Below are 12,026 nucleotides of genomic sequence, written 5' to 3'. Positions count from 1 at the left end.
TATGTGTTTTTATTATGGAGAACTATTTAACTCTTGTGACTTTGATAGAAAAGTACATATTATCCTAAATTAATTCTCTTGCTCCTCTGAACGCTGCAAAAAATGTGAAGCTGATGAAGTTTTTTGTTTGACCTGACCAATTCCTGATTTGATTCAGTTTGTACACAAATCCCCTGCTTGGGAAGGGACTCAGTAGCTCAGTGTGTCTGGAAAAAAGCCAGAGATGGGATAGTAATGAAATGGCTTTACATGTAGTTAACACTTAGAGCCTGATTCTGCCCTCACTTGTACCTGTGCAACCCTCCATAAAATCAATGTGACTTTACCAGAGTTTGGCCGCTAACTGCCATATATTAACTACAGAAGGTTAAGTGGGACAGCCTGTTGTCCTGACTTCAAGGGGTTTTTAAAAAAAGTCTGAAAAGCATAAATACATATTTATACTCTACTGTATAAATATATTAATTACATTTCGTCTTTATTTGGCAACCTGCATTCTTAAACTACAGCTTAAAGTTAAGTTTTTATCTCATAGATACTGGTAAATGCACTCTATTCAAATTAAACTTAAGCAGCAGTCATGTATTATAATTTCAAGGCTAAATCAGTTGCAAAGAGATGGCCCAGTTTAAGCAGCCTATTCAGTATTTTAGCTATATGTAGCAGCATTCTTTACTATCCTCCTAATGTATTAGCTGGATAGACACATAACCTGGGATTCCAAAAAAGTGGAGGCATCTTATCTCTAAGTGTTTGTACGATTGTCTTAAGAACGTGTGCTGTGGGCAGTTTTTTGTATGATGTTCATACCAAGTTGTATCCTACTGTGTCTCCTACTATTATGATGAGGCCATTTGATTACGGAACTCTTTAAAATTCCTAATTTCAAATGGTTTTAGTTCCTTCACTGTAATCACTGTTCAGGTGAGGTTCTCTTTCAAGGGCTTCATCCAAGTCCTTTTAGAATTTGATGTAAGCAGGACCTCTGGTTAGACCAGTGAATGGTAAGAGCTGTAAGACTGTCGAAGACCAGCCATATACATAATCATTTGTGAAAGTATAAATGTGTCAGACCATCTATTTAACTGAATGAACTGGTATTTTAACTCTTTGGAGGTAATATCTTTTTGTTTCTTAAGACAGCTATAAGCTAAAGAGCAACGGTTGTTTGTTGTTACTATTTACAAATGGTCAGTAAAGCATTAGGCCTGTGACCAGAGCACAGGCTTGGGAGCTAGTAACTCAAGTTCTAATCCTGGCTCTGCGTTGATATTATGTAGCCCTGGCCAAGTCACAGGAGTCTAAAGTTAGGCATCCAAATCCCTGTTCAACTTAAAACACCTGTTTGAAAACTTGAAATCCGTAACCTCTTGGTATCAAGTTTTTCCAGTCTGCACATTGGGGAAGATATTGAAGAATCTGCCTCTCAGGACAAGGACGTTGGATTACTTAAAGCATGTTAAGTACAAGCCTGCTCATAAAACACTCGCTCGTGAGTAGTCTTTGCAAGTCTGATTTTCCTGGGTGGTGCTTAAATAGGGGGGCAATAGGCAAAGTAGTCAACAGTTAAACTGACGGTCCCATGGATGTTTTTCCCTTCTGGAATTACTTGTGAGAAAGGTTGGAGCCCTGTGTTATTACCTAGCTGCTGTCATTTAGCACTTGCTCCATTTTCCTCCAGGGCAGATTGCAAGAGGCCCTGGAGGTTTTTCGCCTTCCTCTGTAGCATGGGGCACGGGTCACTTGCTGGAGGATTCTCTGCCCTTTGAAGTCTTTAAACCACGATTTGAGGACTTCAAGAGCTCAGACGTAGGTGAGGTTTTTCGCTGGAGTGGGTGGGTGAGATTCTGTGGCCTGTGTTGTGCAGGAGGTTGGACTAGATGACCATAATGGTCCCATCTGACCTTAGTATCTATGAATCTATATGATGATATTAAAAATTGTGGTTTCAGTGCACCTGGGATTGGATTAAAAGGTGAGCTAAAAGTTTTTACCTATCATGATACAAATTCATGGCCCATTTTCTCCATCAGTTGTTGGTATTCCAGGCTGTTGGGGCTGCCCATGTTGTTTTGAGTAGTTGTCACAACTCTAAGTGTGCACCTCTATTAAATGACTACATGTTGACATTTTTCTGAAATGCATTTCAGTTCAGCTTCAAGATGAATTGAAAGGCTGTTCATGCCTACAATCATGTAGCTCTTAGTTTTGCCAGGCTTACAGTCATGCCAAGTCATCCCAAACTGCTTGATGCTACACTAATGCTTTGCAGAGTGCTTACGTAATAAGTTGCAAACCTGAGCACATGGGAAGCAAAGAGACTGCAGCCCAGAACAGTTTTATTTTCCCAAGTGTCAGTTTTTATTAATATTTCAGCTGTTAGCATGTAACAAGTTGTGTAAGTGCAATGCTGGCCTAGTAATATCTCATTACAGCTGCTAAACTCTTGTGGAGAATGGTGGGCAGGAAAGGGAGAACACTGCACTTTTGGGTTAGAATGACCAGGCTTGGGAATAAGTGATGTAACAGTGAGGTTTTGCTCTATCACCTCATGGTGTTAAAACATGTTACTGAATTGCCAGATACTGGAATAGGATATCATCAAACCTAGTTCCATAGTAAATAAGCAGGAAACTCTGGAGATCAGCAGCTCCAGAGCAAAACAGATGAGGTAACTGTTAACTCATCTATCTGAAATGAAGAGGGTTCCTGTTGCAAGGGCAAATGAACTTGGCAGGTAAGTAGTATTTTCCACATGCATTACAATAACCTGAAGCCTTTGCCTTCAGCATGTCTCTATCTAAGCACAGACCCTCTACAATTAAAAGGATCCTGCTCAGCCAGTACAGGAACCTATAAAGCAAACTTCAGTTGCCCACCCTGAACCATGCTGTCAGTCACTGAAAGGGCAGCAGCAGGTCTGCCTATCTCGATTCAAGTTTGCAACTCCAGTCTTCCCCTGCTCCTGGATATTCCAAATGTGATGGCTTGGAAAGATTTCTGTACTTGGATTAGGGCAGTGCCCTCTACAAGGAACTTAAATGGATGCAAAATATAGTTGCCTGCTTACAGTATGCCCTGATGTATAATAAACATGCCCACAATTTAAGATGTTTTAGGTAACATCCCTGAACAGTCTCTCTGGAAGCTGTGTACATTCCATGACCTATTTCCAGAAGTGTTTGTACTATTTTAAGTTAATCTGTATGTACAGCTAGATCCCTAGATAAAAGTGCTTTCTAAGCATAGAGGGAGTAGTATAGGGCTTGTACTGACAGAAGCAGGACCAGTACAAGACAAAATGTCCAACTGCTAGACTTAAAGGCCACTAAGGGGTGTGTAGAGTAGGAGACCCCACTGTTGTCCATCCCTCATCTGTTTCTGCATTAGAGGGTCTATATAGCGCCTACACTGCACCTATGACTAAGGGAATGTCTTATAATAAATGTGCTATGCTTATAGGATAGAACAGGTACAGCCTTCTATCAATGAAGCTGAAGTCATGGCCAGGCCCCTGACAATTGTGAAAGGTAAGTTTACCAGCACAAACCAGATGCTCCATTAAATCCTGGCCTCTTCCAGAAGAGGCTCATATACATCTGCACTTACCACCAACCATTCAAAGTAGTTAATTTCTCAGAGGAACATCTGACTCCCTCTGAACCTCAAATACTCTGACCCTTTGCTTCTTGTTCAGTAAAGCGAAAAATGAGAGACTCTTCTGGTACACCACTACTTTTAGATGTCCCACGCAGAGTACGTTTTCAAGCTTAAACACGTAAACTTGTTTCAACATGTTTATTTCATTTACAAAACTTGTATAACTCAGGGTCGCTCAGAACTCTAAGCTCTGGTAGAAATAACTGATTTACACCGTGCATATGAAAGGCGATATGGACGCACCAGGCTCAAGCAATTCTTCAGATTTCATTCGAAGCCACTGTAAAGAGATTTTAAAAGGTCAGGTTGTTTGAAGACAAGCCAGTTACACAAGAAGCACACACAAACCAGAGAGTCAACATCAATAAGCCTGAAAGACAGATTTGGGTATTTTAGGTGTTACACACACTGCTTGATAGAAGGCAGTTGCCCAAGACAAATGGAAAACTGGTGAACAGGTAAGTCAGCAGCAGATCTCTTCCCTAGGGACCTTTGTCTAGTAATGGCTTCATACCCTGGCCATAGAAACAAAGCAACCAGGTCCAAGATTTAGCCAACCTCAAATACCTAAGAAGCTGTCCCTTAGTGCAGAAAAGACAGTTTTCTAGAATAAATGCTTTCCCCCTCCTGGCCAGAACTATGCATTCATGCCTCCAGGTTCTTCCAAACTATTACACCAAGCAGAAATATTGTTCCAATAGCAGAGCAACACAACTTAAAAAAAAAAAAAGCAGTCTACAAAACCCCCACCCCATGGGGGCCAGAGGGAGGCTCAACTCCCAGGGCAGTTAGAAGCTTGAGGACAGAAGATGGCCATCAGTTTGAGTGAAGTGTACAACTTTTGGCAAGTTACCGGATCAGATGTGCTATGTCCCAGTTGGTTTCTACAGACAGAGGTCCTTCCACTTCAACTCCTTTCTCGGTCACTATGGCAAGTTCGTACTAAGGAGGAGATCAACAATTAGAATTTCCAGTAAACCCTGACTAACGCAAATGAAATCTGAGACCGTAAGTGCTTTGACATTGGGTAAATGATAGTTTGCGACCAAAAAAAGAATATCTGAAGTTCACCTTTCACTGAAGAAATTTGTTTTAGCATGACTACTCAGTTAGCGTCACATTCAATTACCTTCACCTAGTGCTTTACCTTTTGCCCAGCAAAAGCAGAGGTTATACACAGCTAACTGAAGGACTAGATTATAACCAAAAGTCTGAGCCCTGACACTCCTTATCTGAAATCAGTTAGCAGGAGCTACCCACTCTAAGCACCAATGTCAATTCCCAGATCCCAAATGTTCAGAGAAACGTCAGCTAATTTGTTGTATTTTGCCTACTTAAATATCCTTACGGAAACTTGAGACTAAGAGTTTCTTTGCCAGTTCTGCCTGGTAGTTGGCAAACTGCATTTTGCTGTTGCTAGGGATGGAGAAGCCACTGCAAGTCTTGAAAAGATGGATTTCCAAGATTACAGCAGGGAACAAGGACTGAGCTCTCTTCCCACCTTTGCTAACAACCCGTGACGTAGGCAAGTCACATCTCAAACAAATATACTCCCCATTTCAATACCTCACAAAGGTACAGTGAGGCTTAGCAGCTCTAAACCACTCTGAAGTCAGGGGAAGGAAGTTGCTGTAAGACAGCAGAATATCATGACTGAAGATGAATCACGCAAATGTAAGAGGCTACACTCTGCATGTTAGTTGAGCCAGCACAACAGGTACTTCTGTTCCTGCAGGATGACCAGGAAACACCGAGGTAGGATACTTACTCTGTTAAACGATCTGGCATCTCTGTAATACAGGATTTTCATGCAGCGCTCAATCAGGTCCCGGGCCTCGTCCTTTGTCAAGATGGGTTTCTTCTCCAAGACTTCTCTCATTAATGGCTGCATTTAAAAAATAAATAAAAAAAATAAATAAAGCATCTTCAATAACAACTCAGTTCCACGAGGCTGAAGTTGCAGTTAAAGCAACACAGAGCAGCGTGCACTAGTCACAGCACATCATTAGAGCACTCAAGCCTCCGACTCACACGTCCCTTGCCACTAACCTGTGCTGCTTCTCTCTAGAGTTCCCAGTCAATGTTCTACAAGCACTTACCTGAGCTAGGTAAGCTCCATAGCCAGTAGCGAGTGTAGGGTCTTCATAGGCAACACCCAACATGTCAACATACCCTAGAAAGCTGAACACAGAATGATGGAGATTTTCATTCCTGGTTGCACAGAAGAAACATCAGCATCTGGGACAATTCCTGGGGGTGTAACCAGCTTACAAAGGAAACTCCCCTCAGGCTAGCCAAGAAAAAGGTGAAGTCCAGCTGATACTCTGGGCACACAGGCAACTAAAGGAAGGAATGTTCAGGGGCTCATGTTTTAACAGATAGTTCTTTCGAGGGCAAGCATCAAACAAACTTCCAGTCTACTACTCAAAAGAATGGCTTGGGATCAGGGTATTTTCTAGCCTTCAGGGACATGGCTTACTCCTCTTTTTAAAATACCCTCTAGTATTGCCCTCTGTAGCAGACTGCATTAGAATGGGATGTGTGCTGCTAGACTGAGGGTCAGCTCCTCTATGAAGTGGTTTAGAAAAAAAAAGCCATTGGTAAGTGTGGATTGGGAGCTCTCTCTCTCCTAGACAGGCTGTCCCTGAGGAGAAGCAAGGAGAAAGCTGTAAAATGAGTGCCCAAGGGGGGGGGAGGGGGAAGAGCATTTGATCTATGGGACACCAAGGGCCACAATGGCAGGAGAATGCAACTGTGTATCAAAAGGCAGGCCTCACCTGCACACACACATGGGAAGCAATTACAGTCAGTTGCAACGACTGTATATGCACATTATATAGGCAGTCGTGTGCCCCAATACTGAAAATCTGCAATGGAAAGGAAAAAATAGATCTATGCACCATGATACAAGACAAGATATAGTCTGACCTGAAAGAGGCAGAAAATTAATGCCCCAAGACCTCAGATTAGCTACTAACAGAAGTTTTATCGGCTAAGACCACATTGAAAGCCCTTTCCTATGCTTTACAAACATTTTTAGATCTTTCAAATTTACTTTTGTCCTTGCTTAAATCAAGCCCTGAGCTTTATTCTACCAGGGACTATAAATGACACCTATTTCTGTCGTGCGGTGAGTGGATCAAGTCCCTAAAGTGGGCATGTAGCAGAGAAGTTATGCTACACATCCCACATGGTTTGTGCAGGACTCACCTCTCCCCATTATAAAAGCCTCCAATAACAACAGTATTCCAGAGCGGATTCATCTTGGATCTCCGGCTGTACATGGCTCGAGTCAGCCAGGAATGAATGGCCTTTGGACTGTAACTGTGACCATCTCCCAACAGCTCCTCATCAATTCTAGTTTAGAGAAGAGTGTTAGACAACTTAGAAAAACCTACCAACCATTTGACATTATTTAGATTTAACCACAGCCCCCACCCCTGCCAGCCAGGCTAGCAATAAGACAATATGCCCTATATACTAAATCCTCACAGGCTGTTAAAGCAAAAACACATCTCTGCATTCTTACAGCTCATCAGCCATAGATCTAAAGTAAACAAAGGGTAACTGGAGAGACCTGTTGATAGGTCCAGTGAATCGCCAACCAAGGGCCTGTGAGGAGTGATTTGTAGTACAGAAATTGCGATTTCCTTCTTGGGGTGAAGGAGACTGCAGATCAAGAATCAATAGCCCTGTATTAACCTCCAGCTAGTCTGCATACTCAAAGCCAGCTAAGTAAGAGTGGTAGTGGTGGGACCTTATGGGATGGAGACAAGTTTGCACTCTTAGTGAGAGATGGACAAAGAGCTCACACTTAAAATGACAAATCGGGTTTTAGCATCTCTGGAGCCAATTCATTTTGTAAACACGAGTTTGGGGTATTTGTGTTACTTTCATTTAAAATAAATATTTTGTTTATTTTAGTGTTAATGAAAGATGCTAGACTGGCAAACCCTAGAGAGCATAAGAACGGGCATACTGGGTCAGACCAATGCTCCATCTAGCCCAGTATCCTGTCTTGCAACAGGGGCCAGTGCCAGATGCTTCAGAGGGAATGAATAGAACAGGGCAGTTATTGAGTGATCCATCAACCATCCCAGCTTCTGGTTGTCAGAGTTTTAGGTACACCCAGAGCATGGGGTTACATCCCTGACCACCTTGGTTAATAGCCATCAGTGGACCTATCCTCCAGGAACTTATCTAATTCTGCTTTAATTCTAGTTGTACTTTTAGTCTTAACAATCCCTGACAAGATCCACAAGTTAACTGTGCATTGTGTGAAGAAGTACTTCCTTTTGCTTTTAAACCTACAGCCTACTAATTTCATTAGAAGACCCCTAGTTCTTGTTTTATGTGAAGGAGTAAATAACACTTCCCTATTCATTTTCTTCACACCATTTATGATTTTATAGAACTCTAGCATATTCCCCCTCAGTCATCTCTTTCCCATGGTGAACAGCCCCAGTATTTTTAATCTCTTCTCCTAAGGAAGCAGTTCCCTGCTCCTAATTATTTTTGTTGCCCTTCTCTGTACTTTTTCCAATTCTCATGTCTTTTTTGAGATGGTGCAACCTGAACTGCACGCAGTATTCAAGATGTGGGCGTACCACGATTTATATATTGGCATTATGAGATTTTCTATCTTATCTACCCCAGGGGTCAGCAGCCTTTCAGAAGTGAGGTGCCGAGTCTTCATTTATTCACTTTAATTTAAGGTTTCGTGTGTCAGTCATACATTTTAACGTTTTTTAGAAGGTCTCTCTCTATAAGTCTATATATTATATAACTAAACTATTGTCATATGTAAAGTAAATAAGGTTTTCAAAATGTTTAAGATGCTTCATTTAAAATTAAATTAAAATGCTGATCAGTTGGCTGAGCGGGGCCTGCGGCTGGGAGCTCGGCTGGCAAGGGGCCGGCAGCCAGAACCCCAGACCGGCAGTGGGCTGAGCGGCTCAGCCCACTCCCGGTCTGGGATTCCATCCGCTGGCTCCTGCCAGCCAGGGTCCTGGCTGCTAGCCCCGCTCAGTCCGCTGCCGGTTGGGGATCCCGGGCCTGCCCACATAGAGTGGGTACCTACCTTCTCCCTGGTTACAGACCATTCTCTTCCTCTCTCTCTCTGCACTGAGCCGAAGGTGGAAGTGCACTGAGCACAGGGCTGGGGGTGAAGGAGCAGGCTAGGGGTTGGGGTGTAGGATCTGGCCAGGAGCTAGAATGAGGGAGGGGGCTCAGGGTTGGGGCAGGAGGTTTGGGTGTGGAGTGCTTATCTGGGCAGCTCCCATTTGGTGCGAGGGGTGCAGGAGCTCCTGTTTGGTGCTCAGGGTGCGGGTGGGAATGTGGGGGGTGCAAGAATGCTAATGGATTGGCGAAGCATGATTTCCCTTTACAAAAGGTGTGTTGATTAAATCTTCCCCCAACATATTGTGTTCATCTATGTATCTGATCATTCTGTTACTTACTACAGTAAAGTCTAGTGGAGCCAAGTCTAGGTATCCATAGCATAGGCAGAACCAAGTGCAAGCTTGCTTTGCCTGGGAAATGGGGCTCCCCCAAATGCAGAGTGGGAAGGTCTGCTTCCATAGGTCAGCAGAGGAGAAATACTTACACCATCTGGTCAATAACCTGCTTGAGGTACTGGAAATCAGCGTAGTCCCCAGATGCGCCGAGCACAGTGTTATCATTCACTTTCATGATCCTGGAAATGTTACGAAACCGGGCCAGAGAGCCGTAGGAGCCCAGCATGTCTGCAGCGATGATCACACCGCCGTCAAACTTCACTCCCAGCACCGAGGTGCCCGTCACCATGGGATTCCTGGGGAGACGAGCAAAACCATCAGCACTCCCCGCGTTGGACAGCCAACAGCAGCATTACTCTTCTCACGGCCCTTACTCCCCTCCCAGGCCTTACTCGCAGTTACAGACTGTAATTCTGCTCCAAATGAACCCAACAGCAACTCCTTCCCTTCCCCAATGGGGGTTGGCCCAGGGGCTGCTGACTACATGGGGATCAGTGGGTCACAGAGCACGATGGCAGGGCAGCACAGGCACGTACAACAGGGGCTGTGGAAACAAACACCAGCCTCCAGGGACCCTAGGGGCGGCGGCGGGGGGGGGGACCCTGTTCACCCCTTTCCCAGAAGGCCCCAACGCTGTCTCCTCCTTAGCAAAAGTCACCTGGGGCTGCCAGGCTTTTCAGCCATCTCCCCCAGATCTCTCCCTTCCCCACCCAGGTGGCCCAGCCACCGTCCCCTTCGCCAGGCCCTCCCCAGTCTCCCCCCAGGCCCTTGTCCTCCCCCCCCCAGCCCCGCCTCGGCACCCCGCGCCCCCCCGCCCCGCCCCGGCTCCCCCCCCTTGTCCTCCCAGCCAGGCCCCCCCCAGCCCCGCCTCGGCACCCCGCGCCCCCCCGCCCCGCCCCGCCCCGGCTCCCCCCCCTTGTCCTCCCAGCCAGGCCCCCCCCAGCCCCGCCTCGGCACCCCGCGCCCCCCCCTCCGGCTCGGCTCCCCCCGCCCCGCATGAGGCCGCGGCCCGAACCGAAAGCGGCTCCCGGTCACTCACTGGGTCCGCGTGAGGGGGCCGGCCCCGGCCAGCAGCTCCAGGCCCGGCCCGGCCGCGCTAGGACCGGGCAGGCTGTACAGCTCCCCCGAGGCCGGGGCCGGGCCCCCGGCCCAGAACGGCAGCGGCAGCCGCATCCCCCCGGCTTCCATCTTAGTCACTCCGGCGCGGACTGAGTCTGTGCAACGCGCAGGCGCAGCAGCCACTGCCCCCTCCCGCGCGCCGTACGCCGGGCGCCGCCATCTTGAGCGTGGCCCCTACAGAAAACAGGCGAGTCCCATAGGGCGCCATCTTGGGTGCGGCGTGGGTGGGGACTGGCTCCCAGCTCCACCCAGGAGGGCCGATGGGTGCAACTACCTTGAGCGAGGCCCTGATAGCAATAACTGCCCTGAAACAGCGACTCTTGGAGCGGTGACTGGCCCTCATTCAGCGCTATGGTGTGTTAACTCTGAACCCTACTGATGGTGCTTTGCATGGAAAATGCTATTCACTATTCCATTGCTAGTCATTTCAGCAGGAACGTTGCACTACCCTGGACTGGCTGTGGGACTTGACGGTAGTTGGGATACCAGAACTTCCCTGCCCAAACCTATCCCCTATATTTGAATATGAGCCATATGTAAATATAATAATCATGTAACTGTATTATTTGGATAAAGACTTCTTTTTTTTTTATCGGACCATATGAACTGGAACCATAAACTCACTGAACATTAAATCCCACCAAATGAGGGTAGATCCATCCTCATCATCATTATACTCCACACCTGAACATAGCCATTATATGGACAACATACCCCCATATCTCAATGTCTGTACTTTGACCCGCTACACTTTTACCCCCAATCGGGGAGATTGCAGATTATGTATTCCTTACGCCACCCGCTCCAAACTGAACTTCGCACCCTTTGATAATCTGTACCTTATTCCCTGATAACCAGAAACTTCTATGCCTAAACTCTGTACCGTTTTCTTTTTATTTCAACATTATCTTAATAACATTATTAAATATGACTGACCTAAGGATGCCACCTTACCTCACGTTCAGGGTTGCTCTTTATGTGTGTTGCACAACAAAACATTCCCAGCAGAATCCCAACATGGTGCATCGCAAGGCGTGCCTCTACCAGTCAGAATATCATGAGGTTTCCTGCAAATGAGTGCATGCTGGTGTGACAGTATGGAGTGAAAACCCAATGCCATCCATCATGTCACAACATCTCAGTGCAATACCCTGGCCAATCTAATTCTATTAAAAAACTTAGACCAGACAAATGAATTGAGAGCTAAATCCAAACCTTGGCATGAATGCAATTCCCCAATTTAGCCCTCCTGTATGTTGGGATTTGTCCCAGTTGCAGCCACTATTATAGGTGCAGGTTTCAGAGTAGCAGCCGTGTTAGTCTGTATCTGCAAAAACAAAAGGAGTACTTGTGGCACCTTAGAGACTAGCTCATGAAAGCTTATGCTCAAATACATTTGTTAGTCTCTAACAAGGTGCCACAAGTACTCCTTTTCTTTTTGTTATAGTTGCATCAGTCTAAATTTAATGTAGGCAGGTATAGCTGCTATTTGCACTGGTGCAATTTACCCAGTTTGTTAGCATGAATAAGCTGCGTTGGGGCCCCTGTATTGGTTTTGCACTTTTGTATACTAGAAATTTGCACTGGGAAAGTTACACTGTTGAATGGCCATGATGACTGAAATCCCATATGCATTCAAGGCCTTAGTCCCAATTAATCTGAGCCCCAGCACACTGCACCACCCCCTCCTCTTGACTTTTGACAATGCAAATCCAACTCAGCTGTCTTTCC

General features: G+C 45.7%; 1 protein-coding gene across 2 annotated transcripts; it reads right to left on the bottom strand.

Moving 5' to 3' along the window:
* Positions 1-3,784: 3,784 nt before the first annotated feature.
* On the bottom strand, positions 3,785-10,424 carry PSMB4 (proteasome 20S subunit beta 4). 2 transcript variants are annotated; one of them, XM_043502235.1, is made up of 8 exons: positions 10,320-10,424; positions 10,216-10,235; positions 9,266-9,472; positions 6,871-7,017; positions 5,760-5,841; positions 5,429-5,545; positions 4,514-4,602; positions 3,785-3,940 (listed from the first exon to the last, which is right to left on the bottom strand). In XM_043502235.1, exons 1-8 carry the CDS (start codon positions 10,362-10,364, stop codon positions 3,928-3,930), a joined length of 720 nt encoding a protein of 239 aa, XP_043358170.1. In that variant the 5' UTR covers positions 10,365-10,424; the 3' UTR covers positions 3,785-3,927. The 2 variants fall into 2 exon arrangements, with proteins under 2 accessions (XP_043358170.1, XP_038239256.1); XM_038383328.2 differs by having other exon boundaries at positions 10,216-10,393.
* Positions 10,425-12,026: the final 1,602 nt, after the last annotated feature.

Source organism: Dermochelys coriacea, chromosome 24, assembly GCF_009764565.3.
Source record: "Dermochelys coriacea isolate rDerCor1 chromosome 24, rDerCor1.pri.v4, whole genome shotgun sequence".
Classification (NCBI taxonomy): Eukaryota; Metazoa; Chordata; order Testudines; family Dermochelyidae; genus Dermochelys; species Dermochelys coriacea.
The sequence above is the reverse complement of the archived record's forward strand: the minus strand, read 5'-3'. Positions and strand labels throughout refer to the sequence as shown.